The sequence below is a fragment of the Eleutherodactylus coqui genome, chromosome 4 (genome assembly GCF_035609145.1).
Source record: "Eleutherodactylus coqui strain aEleCoq1 chromosome 4, aEleCoq1.hap1, whole genome shotgun sequence".
Classification (NCBI taxonomy): Eukaryota; Metazoa; Chordata; class Amphibia; order Anura; family Eleutherodactylidae; genus Eleutherodactylus; species Eleutherodactylus coqui.
In genome coordinates, this window is record NC_089840.1 from 245,368,626 (window position 1) to 245,389,933 (window position 21,308).

General features: G+C 44.6%; 1 protein-coding gene across 1 annotated transcript in view; it reads right to left on the bottom strand.

Annotated features, from left to right (window-relative positions):
• Positions 1–1,492: 1,492 nt before the first annotated feature.
• Positions 1,493–21,308, bottom strand: part of MARCHF5 (membrane associated ring-CH-type finger 5) — a 62,090-nt gene continuing 42,274 nt past the window's right edge. The window contains exons 4-6 of the mRNA XM_066601000.1: positions 11,847–12,030; positions 10,652–10,818; positions 1,493–9,643 (exon numbers count right to left, since the gene is read on the bottom strand). Of these exons, the coding sequence (XP_066457097.1) occupies positions 9,527–9,643; positions 10,652–10,818; positions 11,847–12,030 (468 nt within the window). The 3' untranslated portion in view covers positions 1,493–9,526. The remainder of the gene's footprint in view (positions 9,644–10,651; positions 10,819–11,846; positions 12,031–21,308) is intronic.

Sequence of the window (21,308 nt, forward strand, 5' to 3'; positions counted from 1 at the left end):
TAAACCAGCTTTATCTAGCGGATGAAACATCGGATATCACTCACTGCTTCTCTCAACATCCCACAGCTGAGGCAGCATTCAAAGCCGAAGAGCATCTGCATGTATAGAATAGCAGCCGTGAGTAGGAGGGTTTGATCTCGGGTATTACTTATTGGGTTTGGGCTGAGAGTTTTGTTCTCTGGATTAAAGGGGTTAGCAGAGCTTTATTACAGGAAAGCAAAAAGCAAAACCAAAAAAAAAACAAAGTAATTTTAACTGCAAATAGCATCCCCTCCCTCTGCATTGTCCTCCCTCGAAGCCTGGCTTCACACGGGCGTAGGCGTATTGCTGTTATACTTTTTGCACATGTGCGTATGCTACTGTATTTTTTGCATGCGCATGCCCTGCTTATTTGCAATGCAAAAAAAATGAAATCATGCTCTCATTGATTTCAATGGGCAATCAAGTTTAATACCATATGTGCTATTTTTGTGCGCAATTCACCCAAAAATAGAACATACTGCATATTATTTTTTTTACACTAATGAAATAGAGGCACAAAATATGCTCATGTGAAATTAATGGGTTCTATTCACTACGCATGCAAATATTGCACGCTTAATACACAGCACAAATGTGTTTGTGTGAATAAGCCCTAAGGCTATTTGCTCACAGACGCAGTGCACCTCAGACAGCACTCGGACAGCCCTTGTGTGTGCTGAACACCTCATATTGACGTGCTCTTGTATTCCAAAAATCGTCCAAGAATAGGACTTGCTACATTTTTTTCCCTTTCACTCGAACCATCAGTCCATTTTTGAGAAAAAAAAAACCTGTGTACATTTATTTCTTGGAAGTGCCGATTTGTGTAGCATGTGCATTTGTGTAGGAGTGGCTGCCCTCAATTCTGTCATGTACTCCATTTGCTCATTTGCGCCAATGGTTCAGTGACAGTATACAGCCAAGTATCCAGCTTTCCCAATCATGGGAAAACTTTTTTGCCCAAAGAAGAGTGTCCATGGAGTTAAGAATCCATCCAATAAGGTTCACCTGGCCGTGGCGGATGGGCCAACATGTTTTGAACAAATTGTGCATCAAGAACGTTGCATTTTTTTATGCAGTTAGTATGAACCGTTGTGCAATTTTATGCCATTATTAAGTGTTGAAGCTAATGTTTCTGAGGTCCTTACAGTAAAGGCAATACACTGAGGAAAACTCAATTTTCTAGAATATTCCCTAACCTTTCAAAGCTGAAGCTTTGATGGAAAGAATTCTTCAGCCGTTACCAAGAATGCTCTATGTCGTCTCCACGAAGGCCTCTGCACAGGGGGTTGGTTCTTTTCTTAAGAGACAGTACAGCAACCTCACATAAGAGGATGTAGAAAACTACAGAGGGCCAACATTGCTGTTCATGCTGCAGCCCACACAGCGCTTTCACCTGCCGCTGAACCCATTTCATGGCTACTTCCCAGCTCCGTCGTCATCACATAAACCCAACAATACTTCAACAGTCTTAAATTCTGAACATCCACGTTTATTTGGAAATATATATTTTTATTAATATTTAACATCAAAAGGAAAATCATGTTTACAGCAGAACAGGTGACAAAACGGTAGCCAAAATTCTGCAAAAGCCAATTAAACAAGGTTTAATGAGGGCTCTTGGCTCGTGTGCACAGCGAATCAAGATGGAAAACATAGAACACTCAGTAAAAGGTAATGGGGGTCTCGTAACACCACCACAGAACGGCTACTAAATGAAGGTGACCAGGGACAGGGCGTACCAATGACACCATCTCATTAGAGTCCATGCCAGTCGTTTGATGGAGAAATCACAAGAATTACTAAACAACCCAAAATAGCAAGAAAACCAGGGACAGGTAGAGAATTTCTAAGCTAACGAACCTTATTGAGGAATTTAAAACAACCTCAAGAAGTCCCCCAATCACAACACTTCCCCGATAGCTTTTTTTCTGGGAGGAAGGGGGGGGGGGGGCACAGTCCTGTTTGGTTCTATCATAAGATGGATCCAGAGGATTTCCCTGTCTTGCTCCATGAATGGAGTAGGAAACCGGAATCCCGGACACATGTGAAAGCAGCCTTATTCTCTGTGCAGCTCCTTGGATCTCATTCATGGAAGATCTGCTGGGGGTTACAATGTAAATGTCAGACTGCAAATCTGAAGCAATTCTTCAGTATAATGTAGGTAGATCGTGTTTAACCCTTTCCAATCCAATTTTGGATTCTGGGTTTCCTAAAAGGCTTTCTCTTCTTCCTGTTATACAACAGTGCCATCTGCTGGCTAAAGCCAGTGTGTGTGCCCCAGAGAGGCTCCGACAGTAGAGTGGCTGGCAATAGACGGTAAGAATACCCTGTTGGACGTCTTCTGACATTGGAGCTGTACAAGCTTCAAATCAGAGTGTAGGAAGACGTCAGCCAGTAGATTGGAAAGGGTTAACAAGGGAAAATAAATGTGATATTTGGTGCGCAAATAGCAAGACTTCTGGCAAAGTTTTTCGACCATTTGTGAATGTACCTTTAGGGAACCTTGAAACATGATTCAGAGGCTTGTATTGCTGCAAGGAGGATCAAAGTCTTTTGAAGTTCTGTCACTTGGCATCTCCAACAGCCAACTGCAACCCTATTCTGTGCTAAGGAGGAGTAACAAACGTCACACTAGGCTGCGTACCTACAAGTGGCTCTAGTTTGTGTGATAGATCAAGTGCTGTTTATGGGACCCTTCACACATGTGGAATATTTCTGCATGATGCACCTAAAAATGCAGAAAATTCCGCCTGTGTAAAAGCACCCTAAAGGGCCGACCATCTTGGAGAACCCACTTGTTCCTTCCAAATAGCAAATCTGAAATTTAATCCATCCGGAACGTAGATTCGCCAAGTCAGTCTGGTAGCAACGAGTCAATGTAGTGAAAGGAGTCGAAGCAGGAAACCTCACAGACAACAAACTTAAGTACCATGTAAAATTATTGCAAAACCAAAAACTATTCAAATGGGAGCGGCTGTCGTTATCAGTGTATACAGAACATCTGCAGGTATTTACATGGTTTTGGCGTTTCACTGTTGTAGATACAGGCTAGACCTCCTACCTGCCAGTTTCAGCAGCAAAATGATTAAAACATGAAAGGAGTGACCAGGCAGGAAAAAAAAATTCCATGTTTTTTAACTGAAACAGTGCCACTCTTATCCCTGGCCGTGTCTGGTATTGCAACAGACCTTTATTCACTTGAATGGTATCCTTTAAATACCGATTCATTAGTGTCTTGAGAAATGAAACCTTTAGTGACGTCACAGTATTCTTAGTGGGTTATATTTGTAGGTTCCACCCTGAAAACCATTTACATTGTAATCTGTACACCTGATCAACAGTAAGCGAGGCAGGATGGAGGAGATCTGAGGTTTTCCTTGGAAACACTACTGATGAGGATAGGTCATCAATAGTAGATCAGCGGGGGTCCCCCACTCGGGACCCGGAACGATCAGCTGTGTAGTGGCCGGCGCTTGCAATTGCAGGAACAGCTGCCATTGCTTTTAATGAGCCTGCAGTTACAAGTGCCGGCCACTACACAAAGGTCAGAATAGTAGTGTCCGCTTGATCAGATGATTGACAGGGATTACACAAAAGGCAATCCTCAGCCGAACTACCACTGATCACCTATCCTGGGAATAGGTCATCAATAGTATTTCCCTGGAAAACCCCTTTAAAAAAAATTAGAATAAATGGGGCTTCCGTTTCTAAATTTCCCCCTAAAACAGCGCCACTTCTGTCTATAGATCATATCTGGTATTGCAGCTCAGCTTCAGTGTACACAGAATGATAATTAGCTGCAATACAAGAAGCAGCAAATAGATAAGAGTGGCGTTGTTTTCTCTTTTTGGGAGGGGGTGGGACCTTTCAAAAAAAGGGGTTGTCTGCATGATGGGTAAAACTAGTCAAACACCCTAGTCGCAGCTCGGCCCGCAGTAGAAAGTGTCAAATGGCTATGCATGCACACCACCACGCCATTTACTTCTTTGAGACGGCTGGAGGCAGCCGACTCTGCCATCTCCACCAATCCCACTGAAGAGTATGGAATGGTTGTGCACACGTGACTAGCTGCTGCCAGTATGTCTGCCCGACGGGTACATCCCGTAGGGAGACAAACCCTTTAAGGGAACTTAGTCCTTTCCTATGAGAATTATGCGTCCTGAATACGGAAGTGCGTCCCGGCCTGACCGCGGGTCTCCTGCCATGAACTCCAACCATCATACATTCCAGGCCGGGGTGCGTTTCTACACAAAACACAGGCAGTTGTCACCGGCCTTAGAAGGTAGACATCACAAAGGAGAACCAGCAGCTGGAATTACGTAAATGCCCCATTCTCCCAAACTGCCATTGTAGTAATATTAGGTGAGGAAAGTAAAAAGCTGCAAATTACGATCTTCAGCTGAGATGTTCAATGGAGCTTCCATTGTTGTACCGTACCCAGCAGCATGGGGCTCGACCGAAGTAAGCGATCAATGCTAATGGTGTGGAAAAGCAGCAGACAACCAAGCAAGCAATACAGCCATTCCTCGTTACATCCATCCTTGTCCCGCCATCTCCCGAGTCCAACAGGCCAAATGGGACTGGCAACCGAACTTACCAAGGCGGTGGTCTTCAACTTTTGGCCCTCCAACTCCCAAAGAGCTACAACACCTGAAATGCCATAACAGCTGTAGTGTTCCGGGAGCTGTAGTATTCCAATAGCTGGGAAGGATGAAGGGGGGGGGGGGGGCGGCACAGTACAAAAGGCAATTTGTCCATAGTTCTAGATTACAAAAAGTTGAGGTTCACATTATAATTATTATTGCGCTCTTCACATTTGTCTCCTTGTATCCTGCATCACTAAAACAATCTAAAAAAGCAGCACAAATCTTAACGATTATGTTGAAAATTAAAACCTCTAACAGAAGTGTAAGGCGGCTCGTACAGAAGCGCTAGTGGCTGCTGCTAGCACTCCTTTCAATTAGCGCTATTGTACAAACGTTAACGGCACTCGTGCAATAATAGCCTTAAAGGGGTTTTCCCACTACTTAAAATTGCTCCACAATCACTCTGTACTTCCTGGTTGCTGCTAACCTGGACATGTGACTGCTGCAGCCAATCACTGTCCACTGCAGCGACCTTATATAGCCAGTGATTGGCTGCAGCAGTCATATGACCTGGTCAGCAGCAACCAGGAAGGACAGAATGTCTGTGGAGTCATTTTAAGTAATGGAAAAACCCCTTTAAAAGTAGTTTTGGTTGATTGACGGATTTCACTAGGGCTACATGCTTTATGTAATGCCTGGCGGCACATGTGGTGAGGTCATGGAGACTTGTACTGTCATGGCCCGAATGACACGCGTGTTGCTGCACTGGCCTAAAAGCTAAAAATGTTACTTTCCATGATCCTTAACACTGGAAAAGTCCAGCCATAGGCTTAAAGGGATTTTCCAAGGAAATACTATTGACGACCTATCCTCAGGATGTGGTCTGTCGCTCACAACCCCAGCTGCTCAGTGGCCCGCTGTCAGCGCCGCCACACACAGGGGTACGGAGCGGAAGCTGCTGCTCTGACCAGTGTAGTGACTGATGACTAACTGCTGGCAGGAGTCTCATTAAAATCAATGAGAGCTGCGTGTGTAGCTACAAGCCCCGGCCACTATACAGGGGTTAGAGGAGTAGCTTCCACTTCGTATCCCTGTGTATAAGGGATCCCTGCCGGTCAACTATTGATGCATTTCCTTGGAACAGCCCTTTTAAAGATATGTTGCAGGTTACATAATCTACACAACAAATGTGTAACTTTCCAAGTGCTTGAATTGTAATGATTCGGAGTTCCATCCAGTATTATACCTCAGAGCTGCATTCAGGGTTCTGCAGGATTCAAAGCTGAAATCTTCCGACCGCTCAGTGTCTGGTGACTTGCATGCTGGGACATGTAGTCTTTATACCAGACACAGTAAAGGTAAACCAATATAGGAAAACAACCGTCCTACAGCATTATAAGAGCTCAACGGAGCTGCTAGGGGGATGTCGGGCGACAAGCTTCCGGTTTACTACCGCTACCAGAAGATCTATGAAAGCAGCTCTAGACTCTAATATAGGTGGTAGCTCCGCATCAGTACACCACAAGTGCAACTATATATTTAAGGGGTGTTCTAGTTGTTTTCAGCAACTGGATGAGTGAATACTGATAGATTGGTGGGGGTCCAACCTCCTCTGGGACCCCTAGCAATTCCGAAAACAAAGGACCGGTGCCCCCCTGCTTCGCAATGCTGGATTCCCATCTCCATGTTTCTGTAATGTAGCAGTGAATGGGTCAGTGATCTCGCACGTGCGCTGCCGCTCCATTCATTTCAATGGGGGCCGACGAAAATAGTCAAGCACTGCACTCTGGTATCGGGTTGTCCCATTGAAATGAATGGAGGCACGGCTGCACATGCAAGACCACCAACCCATTCACTGCTACATTACAGAAATATGGAGAAGGGATCCAGCCTTACAGTATGGGGAGGACACAGGTCCATTGGTTTTAGGAGCTACGGGGGTTTCCAGCGATCAAACCCCCACTGATCTATCAGTTTTCACCTATCCAGTGGGTGAAAACTTGTCATTTTCTCCATTAACCAGAATAACCCTTTAACGGACATCTGTCAATGCATTTTAGACTACTAAACCACCAGCAAATCGATATATTAATAAAAAGGCTAAATGCACCTTCCTCATGGCTTATACTCGAGTAGTAGCCCAAAAATCAACGTTTTGTTCTACCATATGCAAATTAGATGCAAACCATCCAATAGGCAATCCATTATAAGTGAGTGGTCCTGGGCTTTCTTCATTTAGAGTTTCTCAACCCCCCCTCCCCTTGACTCGTAGCTCAAGTATGACACTAGAGAACACTTGAACCATCAATCAAGAGTCAAAGATAGTGATTGAGGAATGCTTAAAATGACCCCTGGTTTCAGGACAGAAATTCAGTCCTGGGACCGGAGGTGGAAGGGGGTTTACATTACCTGCAGTTGTTGCTCTCCAGCGACTTGCCGGTTCCTTGTCCCATTACTGGACGTACAAAATGGCCAAAACAATCTTCAGACTGCACTGGTGATGTTAGACCACCGATGTACAATACTATCTCTCTTGAGTGACCAATTACTGCTCATGTGATCAGCACTGGCCAACCAAAGAGCAGCGAATGGTGTGTATTAGTTAGAAAACTGCATAGGCAATCATAGACAGCCAATAAAGAGACTGGGAAACGGTGGACTTGAGAGACGACACTCCCTCCCCACCGCCGGTCCAAAGAGAGACGTTTGTCCTGAAACTAGAGGGTTGCTGTAATGAAGGAGGCCCTGGACCATTCACTAGTAATGGGACGCCCATCAGACCATTCTCATCTAATCTGCATATGGAACACTGAAGAATAAAATGCAGATTTCTGGGTTGCTACTCCAATATGAGGGAGGTGTGCTTAGCCTTTCTTCCATGTCAACTTTCTTGACTTTCCACTTGTTTAGTAGCCCAAAATGTGCTGACGGGGGTCCTTTAAGAAAGATACTCAATGCTTTATTATAAATAAATGATAACGGGATGTCCAATAACCAGAACACCACATTACATTTACAAGTAACGTCTATTTTTAAAGACCTGAACATAAATGATCAGATCCGACAATGCTCATTATGTAGTGCGACAACATGTGAAATGGTTCATACATGTGACAACTTGTTAGGTGCAACCAGAAATCTTAAAAGGAGTTGTCTGAAACTTTTACTATTTATGACCTATCCTCAGGATAGGTCATCAATAGCGGATTGGTTGGAGTCTGCCATTCAGAATCCCCGCTGCCAGTGTGGACAGTACTGGAAGCAGATAGCAATGTCCCTATTGCAGCATCCAAGGTAGGTATAACAGACACAACTCCCAATGAATTCATCGGGAACTGTGCCTGCAGTACCAAACCAGGCCACTGCAGTGCTATCTGCTTCCAACGCTGTCCGCACTAACAGCGGGCTTGGCGATCAGTGGGGATCCTGAGCGGCAGACGCCGCTAATAAACTATCCTCGGCTTAGCCCATCCAAAGTAAAACTCCCAGACAAGCCCTTAAGGAGTACGTACTGTCTGAACTCTAAAATGGACGCCATGAGAGTGGGCGGCCCCGTATGCTAGACAGCTGTATGACACTGGGAGCATCCCCAGCAAAGTTCCTATTAATTATAATGGGAAACTAGCATGAGATGATTTAGGGGTTATATAACGGTCTAGGCTACAAGACTGTCCGCTTTTAGATGGAGCCATATCTCTAAAGTAAACTGAAGCTAAGTGCTAGAAAAAGTTTTTTGTGTTCCTATTTTTCTCCAATTCAGTGTTCCAAAATGAATCCAATGAAAAGCAGGGTCTGCCGAGTACAAAAGTCATTCTCTTGTATCATTGGCAGCCACAGCACTATGGGAAGTCCCAAACTAGCCATAGAAAATAGGCAAGAGAGATCAAGAGGCCGACCGAGCACACAAACGTTTGATGAATCTTTAGTGGGCCAAGGCCAAAAAATGGACTTGGTAATACTTGGATAGAAGTATTCATTGGAGGACCAGTCTAACCGGAATAGCCTGTTGTCTCTTGGAAGGATATACCTAGTACGGGAAGAGCCTCCCATCGGTAGAACTATAACCTTGGTACCATGTCCACCAAAAATACTAATGAGATGAGACGCCCTATGCCTAACATATAAATACAACTTATGGATGATACTAATAAGTTATAGGAAGTAAAACGGTCCCTTTTGAATGATCCATGCCCAGAAAAACCCAGCTTAAGCCTGCCCCCCCAAAAAAGCGCATGCAGCATAATGACGGAGGTACTAGCAATCTCACACAGTACATAACGTAACAGAGCCCATTCCCATGGACAGCAAGACATCGCCAGCATCCGGACAATTCTACTTTTGGTTGCAGTGTTGAATGAAATAAACGGCAAGTCCGTACGAGTGTAATAAGAGCTTTAGGAACGCTGCGGCACGCCACCGGGATTACTGTACCAGTGCAAATGTCCATCACGGTCAAGGATCGGAAACATCGTCATTTGGCCACAAAATTAAATAAAATCACTCTTTTTATTATTCCCCATGGTTAAGCCACTGTTCAAGTGCTGAAAATATAAAAATGGCATTGACAAACCTCGGCTTATTCTTCTGTGTAGAGGACATCCTACGGCTCTGCATACAATATACTACGGGCTTTATAACCAGCATGTGAGACGCTAAATTAAATGGTTCAACCGACACGATAAGAGGATGGCCAGGAGCGTACGGGGGTCCCCCGCTGGCCGACCGCTCTTCAGAAGTACTTCTCCTGCTATACAAAAGTGCTTTATCGTGTATCGTAGAAAAGGGGAAAAAAAACGTAAGGGTCGTAGCAGCAGCAGCTTGTTGCAAAATCCCAGGACTGTGCGATGGCAAAGAGTCACTATGACACAGCAGAACTTTGCGGATGACATTTTATGACACACAAATGTTTAAACGCTTTATACTTCCTCTGGTTCGGGGTTGTTAAGGATCTTCCGATGGGCCTGACGCAGGTACTGCTGCTGTTTGAAATACACCTTGAAGGCCCCTTTAATGGCAACAAACGCGATCCCACCCTAAAAATAATAAGACATATTGATGAATACTGTCAGAAAATCACAAGGCTTAAAGGGGCTGTTCAGGCATTAAACAAAGCAGCTGATACTGGTGCCAAAACATACTAAAAAATAAAAAAAAAGTTCCATACTTGCCTCACCCAATGCACCTCTACTTCTGTTCTGATGGTGCCCGATGCCTCGCTGCTCACTACCTCCTGCTGCAGTGCTGACATCACTGACAGGAGGAACAGGTGACCACTGCAGCCAATCACTGGCTGACTTCAGCCAGTGATCAGCTCAGTGGTTGCTTATCCCGTTGTTGGGGTGTTATCGTTGCTGCAGCAGGAAGTGGGAAGCATTAGGGCACCGGCAGAACAGGAGAAACAGGGTCCTGGGTGAGGAGAGTATAGATTTTGTGTTTTTTGCCACCATTTTGAGCTGCTTTGGCAAATATTTGTGCCCACATAACCCCCTTTGGACTAGCGCTATAAGGGTTTCCGCTATTGGGCTCTGGCCTAAGAGGTGAACAAGGATAATAATCAGAAGCCTCAGATCCAGCATATGCTGAAACCAAACGGGGCCAGATGGACCTCATTCACTATAACTGAGTCCCTCTGGTTTCCGCCATGTTGTCAGAAACCTAACTGATTTGACACTTTCCCATCAGTCATGACTCAAAAACCTTCTGCAAATAAAATACATAACTAGGAATACCTATTTAAAAAAGTATCATTATCAGTTGGTCTCCTGGCTGCTTTAAAAGAAAACTTGCCACTTCCTATCCTCCTTCCCCCACCGATTAGGAGGAGCTTGTTCAGTCAACTAGAAAAGGACAACATAGCTTTAAACCAACACAATTCATCCTGCAGTGTGGCATGGGGCCTACCTCTAGTGGCCTTCGCTCCTCTTAACTTACGGCTACAGTCAAGGTTCGGGTCTTGTTTTAAATAAGATAGGTGGTTACAACAGGAATTTCACCTATATTCCCATTACTTATTAGCAAACTTTCATGTAGAAGATCCTTACCAATATTGTCCTTTGCAGGTTGGAATTAACACTGCTGAACATCAGTTTGCCAACTATTGTAGCAATCGTGGGAAAGACTAGTGCTCCACAGAGTATGCGGGTAGCAGAGACGTGATCTGCTAGAGGATTCGCTTCAGCGGGCACCCGAGGCACTGGACATCCAATTCCTGTGGAGATTCAAAACAATGCAAGGAAAGTCATTGAATGCAATGTCAATATGCACAGGTCATCATTAGGTAAATACTATACAGCGATGGTGGCCAAACAATAGATAGCAATCTAGGTAGATTTCACAGCGTAGGCCAACAAATCGTCCAAGAAGTTGTTGTGCAAGAATAGTAAACCCGCCTCCGTTCAGTTTGCTTAAAAACCCTTAAATCAAGTGCTTAATGGGAAGTCATATAAGGATGTGTTACGGTGCCCAAACAACTTCAATAGCTGTCTGCCAAACACTACTGTGGCCAACAGCCATGCTTTCGCCTTATCAATACATATGAGTAGAGATGAGCGAACATACTCGCTAAGGACAATTACTCGATCGAGCATTGTCCTTATTGAGTACCTGCCCGCTCGATCGAGTAATTGCCCTTAGCGCGTATGCTCGCTCATCTCTACATATGAGCATTCAGATCGGCCAACAGCCATTCTCCCGAATCCTCAATATACATGAACATTCAGTTCGGCCAAGCGTACATGCGGTTTCAAAAAAGAGTGGAGAAAACCACCGCCAAACAGCTAAGGAGGTGCCTTATAACGGTGAGCAAAACAATTGGGTGTTGAAATTCGCACACCTAATACTTCTTTATTCGTGGAGACAATGTTGCGATGCCCCAATATGCATGAAATAGTCGCCCAATCCCAACAAAATCAGGATGACTTTTCCATAATATGTATGGGGGGCTTTTAGTCTTCACCAGTACAGTTAGTTAAGTCCCACACTGATGACCAATATGTACAAAGCCATTTAGGAAGACGTCTATAGAGCTAGTGCAACATCTGTGACCACCATTGCTATTATTGGGGCACTATGATAAAGTACATGCCCCTGGACCCCTAGTAGATCCCATATTGAAAAAGTTTGGCCACTTCTACTATACAACTATTAATACTTATATAAAACCTAGAGGATAAGCAGCCACAACAGGAGCCTATGCCAATTCGGATTGGAAACGGCCTTCATTTATGAACACTTTACCTGGAAATATGCTGTTAAGTATCTGCAACTTGTTGGAGTATTTACGCCACAATCTGAGCACGTAATCTTCCCATCGGATCATTTTGCCCAGGATCAGCATAACAGGGATGGTGGGAAGGCCAATCAGTAGGAACAAGGGATCGGCGCGCTCCATCACATCTAGGCCTTCCTTGTGGCCAACAACCTGATGAGCAAAAGACCAAAACGTAGAAATCTATGGTCAGAAACTGACAAATGATGCCGACTTGTATAAAGGCGGCTAACATACTCATACTAGTAAAGATGGTCTAGAGCATCAGCAAACTGTGCAGTCATCTATGAAGTATGCCTGGAGCTACCATCATATAAAACAGACACTTCCCCCTTCACACCTAGAGCTCCCCTGTATGAAAATAATGCCGATGCAGCATGAAATCAAGTGAGCAAGTTTCAGCGTGAATCCATGAAGAAGGGGGGGGAAAAAAAAAACTACAAGAACTTTGAACAACTTCCAACGAGGCCTGGTCATTAGTCCTAGCCGGGCCAGTATTTTGCTGCCAACCTTGTGGGGCTGGACTTTAACAGTGTTGAGGGTATACCGAGAATGGTGTAAATCGAGAAAAAACAAAAAAAAAAATCCAACAAAAGAAAGTTTTATAGACGTAGCACAACTTGTCGACAAATGGAGGATGTCGAGAATCGTTCTAGTGAACAGGCGGTGCACGGTCAAGCAAATTGTGTCAAGAGTACAATGTTGGTGTGCCAACTAACGTGTCCAAGCGCACAACGCGTTGTTCGACAGATGGGCTATAACCAAAGATGATCAGTGCCAGAGTCACTGCTAAGAGAATCAGTAAGGGGAGACTACAGGGGGAAAACACAAAAATTAGATTACTAAGCAGTGGAAAACGTCACAAGGTCAGATGAATCCAGATTTCTGTTGCACCGTGCCGATGGGAGGTCAGAATGTGGTGCGAGCAGCATGAATCTATGAACCCTTCCTGTCAGTTGTTGAGGGTATGTCAGCACCTCCAGCTAATTTACGGTAACTACAAGCAGCTATTTTGGAACCTAGACCACCGCAAATCGCTGCGGTTCTGAAGGTCGAAGAAGGTCTGATGCAATCTTAGATGGAGGTCTCTAATAATGAATGCCATCCTAGTTTGTTACTTTTCAGGGAACCTTTTGGGTGGTCCAAGAAGCTAATAAATCCTAATAAATTAAAGGGTAAATGGCGCATTATACGCGCTTACTGAGATGAACAGGACAAGGTCTACCGGAGAATTCCAGTCTGGAAGACAAAGCGTGGCAGATAGAGCGTTTATTGAACATCCAACGATCCACAAAATGCATTGCAGAAGACATTGATGGAACATGCAAGGGTACACAGATTACTGGAGACTTTAGATGTTGGAGGGAGTAAGAACTTCCGAAGATATTAAGATAAACCAACCCAAATTCTCAGGTACCAGCAACAAACTTCTAGGTGCAATGGCAGCTTGGATCCACTGCAGTCTAGTATTGCAGTCCCTCGGATAAAGCAAGAATCAGGCATAATAGCCGCACATCTCACCTAAAGACCTGCAGAGATTAGTCAGTAATGCTTGCAATATATCAACGCACCCGTAACCGCCAACCTGCTGAAGAACCAGAGGCGTGCCGCAGAGCGAGTGAGGATTCATTGCATCGCAACTAGATATTTAGTGCCGAGGGGGGGGGGGGGGGGGGGGAACAAAACAAAAAGGCCCCTTTGGGGATGGTTTTCCTGCACTCTCCTTCATAAAGAGAAGGGACCCATACTTGTTATTGCAGCGATCTACAAATCTTGCACACTGAGCTGTAATACGCACATGTGAGTAAAGCCTAAAGCATCGTATTCATTACGCTCTGAACCACAGACAGCTATTATCCAACTCGGTCAAGGTCGAAAAACAGCTTTTGGAGAAGTCAATACTAAAAGCAGATCAGTTGCACCAATGAGCCAGAAAACCACCTTGTATTTCTCCCTCCTAACGCGAAAAGAGCTCTCATCAGTCGCAGAGTGGATGCCGCAAGACCGCTGACCGTCTCCTGGGGTATCCGGCACCGAGGGGGCATCAGCAGATTCTCTAATAGCCCTTTTACGTTGGAACAAGCGAGTGATGTCACCACTAACTTGTTGGCAGTTGTTCGTGCGGCCTGCTAAAACATCCATCGCTCACTTCCCGTTCTATGATAGAAGCGGCGCCGGTAGTGTTTAACCATAACGAGAAGTGAGCGAGGCGAGGATTTATATGCCAGCTGAAACTGATCGACTGACAAGAAGTGCAAGATTCTCGTTAGTCATTCAGTCGTTAGCTCGCGTTTAGACGCAACGATAATCGCTCGCTTTCGTTCGTTTAAGCGACAATCGTTCCATGTAATGGGTCATTAGTCCTAAGGTGCAGCCTCAATGGATCGCACTACTTTCCAGCACAGAGATCTGGGGAACCTGGAAGCCAATTAACACCTTGATTTCTGTTCTATTTCTCCAAGCATTAATGAAGACCCTTTGCAGCGTGGCCAAGTACATTACCCCACTGATAGCGGTCGTTGCCCTCAGGGAATACTGCTGCCTGAAGGGAGGTTCTGCAACAAGGTTTAGGTAGACTGAACATGTTAAAAACACCCTCATGAATGTCAGGAATCAAGAACATGGCCCAGAGCCTCACGCTGTCCCTACAGCCGGCTTGTCAGCCCCCCCCACCCCCCACCCCCCCCATAGGGCATCATGGTGCCAACTCTTCCTTAATTGACACACAGACCCAGCTGACCATAAGATGTAAGCATGATACATCAGACCAGACCACCTTCTTCCATTACTCCGTGCTCCAGTTCTAATACTCATCTGCCCATGTGTAGGTGCTTCGGACAGTGGATATGGTCATTCTGACTCATCTGTGGCTATACAGCTCTCTAGACAGTAAGTTGTGGTGTCCTGTGTGTTCTGACAACTTTATATATCATAGGTAGGGTTACATTTTTAAAGGGTTTTTCTTGGCAAAAGCTATTGAAGGCCTATCTTCAGGATAGGCCATTGAATAGTTAATCAATAGGTAGTCGCCACTTGGGTTCCCCAGCGATCAGCTGATCGTCCGGTCCGCTGTCAGTGCAGTGAAGCCAGATGTCGTCATGGGGGATGGAATAGAAGGAGGCTTCTACTCCCACTGATTTCAATAGGAGTGAAGTCGGCTTTAGCACTTTAGTTCCCGATGACGACGTCCAGCTTTGCTGAACGGACAGCGGGCCGGGCGATCAGCTGATCACCAGGGATCCTGAGTGGCAGATCCCTGACGATTAACTATTGATGATCTAACCTCAGGATAGCTCACCAATATATTTTGCCCAGAGAAACCCTTAAATCGAGGTCAGTCATTTCTCCCCTTTTAAAAAATCTGTGTATATTCAAACCAAATAAATTTCACCCGTCAAAATTAGTATTTTTGCTTCCGGTTCCTCGCGGTCCAGGCGCATCCATCCGATAACGTGGTGGTAAACGCCCTACAAGGAGCCGCATGAACTGGGAAAAGTTGTGAAGCCTCTCGAATGTTACAGAACTTGGAGGGCAAAGCATTTGACACCCTAAGCAGTTTAATAGCAAACGGCCTGAAGCCGCGTTCCTCGTCATCCTCTTACTGTCGGAGCGCTTTGTTTCATCACCATGGTGACTGCAGCCGCAGCTTCGCCTGACATAAAGGGTATTGCAGCTGGTTGCAAGGGCTTGATATTGAGCCGGATTTACATTCAAAAAGCAAGAAAAAATGATTATGGCTTAGTGCTGAGGCTATAATTATATCGCTGGCCTCGTCCCCCGGCTTGTGTGCATTATCTTATACAGCTATATTGATTGCAGAAAATGCTGTGGTTCTCAGGAAGGCAAAAACTAGAACGTACGCACTTCCTTCCTGCGCCAAAGCTAGCGGCATCCCTTGCTTCATCTCCTTTTTCTTGGTCCCCCTGCTTCTAACTGGATAGGAAGAAAGATCAAAAAGAAGAAGTTTTGCAGCAGCTGCAACGGTGCACAGTAAGATGTATTGCCCAATTTCCTGCAAAATGCCTTTATGCAAGGGGAGAGAAAACTTAAAGGGCATGTCCCATCATCTACATCTCTTACCCTGCTCAAGACCACCTCTATGAGCAAGAGCTGTGGACAACCAGTGGCTCCTGCTGACCCCATCTACCCATGTATTGGCATCCGGTTGATCAAATACATGGTCAATCATTTATTCGATCGCCCAATCGATTTTCCCTCTAGTGGCTGTTGGCGGCAATTACCCAACAACATGGTGTCACACAGCTCATAAGGTAGAGAAATACAAATTCTCCAATATTTCCATTTCTAATGGCCGATTTTTAATGCAGAAGTTTTTCAGTAGGAATATCATATATTTGCACACTGGCACATATGGCGCATTCGTCAGGACATCTAACGAAGCACCGGAGGGCTTTAAATACTAATGCGCTGCCAGAACGTAACAAAGCATCAGGAAAACAACCATTCTGCCCCGTCTCTCCTGGATGGGGTCTTTGTGAGTAATCACTTATATGTTTGGTATGCAAATACACACTACAGGAGCTCAAAGGAACTGGCAGAAAATCAAAGTCAACATTGACATAATTAGCACAGATGTTAATTAACAATGATAATCGTGCATAACATTTTCTTTTCAGATTTTGATTACTTATTAGAGAGAAGAAGGTGGATTTTTTTTTTTTATAGGAAGGAAATTTATGGCTTTATGGATCACTGGTTAATTCAATGCTGGAGGTATAGACAGGAGCAGAGGGGTTCTCGGCGGTCCGGAGACCTCGGAGTCAAGAGATGCGCCACCTAGATCTGCAGTGCCGAGGGGGATCATCCGGTTCATTCAGTGCAGTAAAGGATGGAGACTGCTGCAAGGGGCAACGGTTTGCACATTTTTGGGCAGACTAGTATTTATGAAGGTTACCAATATAATGTAGAAGGTTGTTCTAACTGGATGGCTTTTCCATGTGCTCTATTACTGCATAGTTGCATCAGAGGAGGGTCAACTATATGGGTTCCCCTCAATTAAAAGGAAATCTGTCATCAAGATGTAACACCCTAAACCAATCCTAATCATAGCTGGGCAATATTAAGACAAGTATAAAATATACAATGCTCTCTCTTTCCCTCTTCAAAAGGCTGCAATGCCCCAAAATTGAAATTTACCAACCTCCCTCCCAGTATGCAAAATCAGCTGCAAACCTGATGGGCTGTCCGTTCACTCCGACAGGCCCGGCTCAAACCCCTCGTTCTTCCTGAACTCCACATCTCCAGCTCTGTAAATTGGTGGCACTGTGTGTTCAAGCTCTTGTGCGTAGGGCAGACATCTAGGCACAAGCTCAGTGACTTGCGCTGCTTTCATGTCACGTGCATGCACCCAGTCCCAGATTGAAGGAGCTGCAGACAGCAGTCATTTGGCTTCCCAAAAATAACAGCTTTTTTGTTTTATTTACCCCTAGGCTCTCTTTATATATATATGTGCATTGGCTCCAAGTGCTGTATGGGCAGTCTGCTCACTCAGATCAGTCGGGGTTCTGCATCATGTTCCTCCAAAATCCCAGACCAGATAAGGTCTGCAGCATCTTGGAGCTAGTGACAAAGGGCATTCCAACTCCTGGTTTGTACTGATCTTCATATATCTCACCTATGGTCAGGATAGGCTTATGGTATAAAATCTTCATGACTTCCTTTAAGCTAGAGGAGAGAGCCACTGGAAGGTCTCCGGTAGATTCAGTCCTTTTACCGTATGTTTGGCGGTTTTATTTTTTTTTTACATTTTGGCCTATATTGAAAATTGAAATGTGTGCAATATGCCTTATACAATAACTATTGTTATTTGTCCAAATAGCCATGGTCAAAGTACATCTGGGGAAGGTATGTTCAGGCTTCACTTCATTGTTCGCAGGCTCCATATATACATACATACATCAGAACTGGGTACCTCAGAGAAATCTAGAGCGGCTAATATAGCCATAATGTAATAAATCTGCAATAACTCACAACAGTTAGCGCAAAAATTACCATTTTATGACAGCTTGTTTATATCAAATGAACGCAGGAGAAAGTAGGAAAACCTCCTTTGGTTGTGGTATTGGCTCCTTCCCGCCGCTGCTTGTCTGGCCACTCTCCATGACTCGGGCGGCTGTCTACACATCTGTGATTATACCCTTAGAGAACTAACATCTGTAGCTAATACTATGTGGATATAGACGCTGAATACATCTGCCAGCAATAACCCTCCATCATCATGGACAACTTCAGGCTGCTAATTAAAATGCATCTTATGTAAAAATGCTCCCTGGTGGGAAATTCAGTAGCAGGCCGACCCGCCATATCCTCCGGGGGGCACATCAGACTACACATTGTCAAAAACAATCCCTCCCCTAGAAGGAGTTCTTGGAAAAGAGTAAAACTTTCTCTGCGTGATTGTAACGCTGATATAAGCGATTACCAGATCAGAGCAAAAGGATCATTGATTGGGGAAAACTGCCCAACCCCCCCCCCCTCAAGGGAGGCTCTAGTACCCCGTTGCACCACCTCTAGCTTGGATACAAGTTGTGATACAGTCTGGTATGGAGGATCTAGGACCCTTTGTACCGCCTCTACCTTGGATACAAGATGTGAAACGGGCAGTCATGGAGCCTCTAGTATCCTGTTGTATCACCTCTAGCTTGGATACAAGATGTGATACAGGCAGCATGGAGGCTTTAGTACCCGAGGGGAAAGACTGTTGTATGCAATGGCCCCTGGACCATCACACCAGCAGTGGGGGGCAGTGTGCCACTCCACAGCAAAGGCAGGATTGAGGCCCTCATGACTAGGTCTCCAGAAAGGAACACGGCCGTCATCAGTGCCCAAACAAACTGGATTGGTCGCTGAAGACAATCCAGTTCCACTGCACAGCCGTCCAGTGTCATCATTTACGACACAACTGCAAACAGAGGTAACGATTGGTGGGTGTCATAGGCAGTACAAGAATTGGGCACCATGAGACCAAATATCCAAATGATTCCAACAGACACAAGTGTCTATAACGATGGTGCTACCTATCTATGGATGGTGGACAACAAAACAGACGGAGCTGCTCGTGCTTCTTGGACGATCTGTCTACTAATGGTCTGTCGAGGGCGTCCTGAGCAGGTCGTCTTGTTTGTGTGCCCCCCTCACACATCCACCCATCTCAACATTACCCAACAGTCTGGTCGGAACGGACCAAGTGGAGGGCAATTTGTTGAAACGACCATCCAGCTTCTCGCATTCCAATAATGTGCCCCTCAGACTCTGGTAACTGGGCGAAATCTCTTGGATTGCATCATAGAGGCGTCTAGTGGGCAACAAGCTCTACACAAGCAGACAGAGGTGACTACACACAAGGAGCCTCCGAGAGCCTTTTTATAGGCCAAGGGTGTTCTCACTTTTAGGGCCTCCGGTGACAAGGCCGTTCATCTAATCACCCCACAACTCTTATTTGTATATCTGCTGAGATGTAACTGCATGCCGAGTTTTGCAGCAAAACGACAACTTCTTCTAGAGGCGGGATTTTGTTTTGACAAATAGTGTATGCTCTACTGCGAATAGAAAAAAAATGATACAAAAGAAAACCATAGTAATCAGGAGATCTAGTACTCCAGAGCTATTAGATGTTGACACAGCTATAAAGTACATAATGATTCAGAAATCCTATTCTTGATGAATAGATATCAGGTGGATTTGCACCTGACGACCAATCGAGTAAGGCATCTTCTCTTATTTTAGGTCATTTTATGAATAGGATAAGACTGGTTGAGGTCTAACATGGCAAACTAAATAATAAATCAATCTTGCTATTTGTATGGTGCCAACTTACTCAGCAGCGCTTTCAGGTAACTTGTTTATTACCCACCACCCACCCGCCACCACCAAGTTGGGTACTCATTTTACCGACCTCGGAAGGATGGAGTCAACCTTGAGCCGACTCTGAACCATGCGGGGATTGAACTCGCAACCATCAGGTTGTGAGTGAGAGTTTAGGACTGCATTACTGCTGCCTTAACAATCCGCACCATATACTATTACATATCAATAAATAGTAAATCAACTAGAACAGTGTTCCCCAACTCCAGTCCTCAGGGACCACCAACAGGTCATGTTTTCAGGATTTCCTCAGTGTTGCACAGGTGATGTAATTATTGTCAGTCCTCAGACATTGCCACAGGTGTTCTTACTATAGGATATCCTGAAAACATGACCTGTTGGTGGTCCTTGAGGACTGGAGTTGGGGACCCCTGAACTAGAAGATCAAAAGACTGGCTACGGCTCTGATCACACTCGCTCCATGGCTCTGTTGCACTAGCATGTTGCGTTGACAGTGAAAGACTACTATGTAAGACGCTGTGCACACCACAGCTATACTTGGAAGATACATGTAGGAAGTATACAGCTGCACAACTTAGCTACAATGGTAAATAGGTAAAAAATGAAAAAAAATATTCCACACGATGGGGGAAATTTATTAAGATCGACATTTCAAAAGCCTAGAAGTTGCTAGTTTTTGCGCAAATTTCTGCATTATTATATTACATGGACTCCACCACACAAGCCCTTCATGAATGGGAGAGACAAACTCCTATATCACAGTTACGGCTGATGATTAAAGGCTGCTGTCACACAGTTATAATGAAGACGATCACAGTTCATCCTCTTGACTGTATAATTATGGACTGCAGCTTATTTAGGTGAATATAGAATGCAAAAATGTAATGGCAGTGTCCTCCCAGCAGGCAGAGATGGTACTGGCTCTAGCTAGTCATGCGATGTTGTGCTGATACATCATTGGACTGTTAGAGCATAGGGGAAAAAAAGCACAGGGAGAAGTGTCAACATGAACATGGTGACAGATAAGTATCAGATAGGAGGCTGCACCGCATGGAAGTGATTGCAATATACATAGGAGACATCCAGAGTGCAATAGGCAATCAGGTGAGGAGGGCAAGGGATGGAAATGTGTTTTAACTGAAGTGGTCCTTTAACCCCTTAGTGACGAAGCCTGTTTGCGCCTTAGTGACGGAGCCAAATTTTGGAAATCTGACATGCGTCGTTCAACGTGGCATAACTCCGTAAAGGCTTTACATATCCCAGTGATTCTGACATTGTTTTTTCGCCACATGTTGTACTTCATTTAGATTGTAAAAAGAGACCGATATAATTTGTGTATATTTATTAAAAGTACCAATATTGGAAAAATTTTGAAAAAATTGTCATTTTTTCACATTTTCAACCGTAATATCTCAAATATGTCCAAACATACTGTACAAATTTTTGATAGGATATGTATTTCCATCTGTTTACTTTATTCTGAATGCACACTTGAAAAACTTTTGTGTTTTTTTTAACCATTTAGAGGACGTACAAATTTAACATTACTTTTCAGCATTTTGAGGAGCACTTTGTTTTCCTGCACC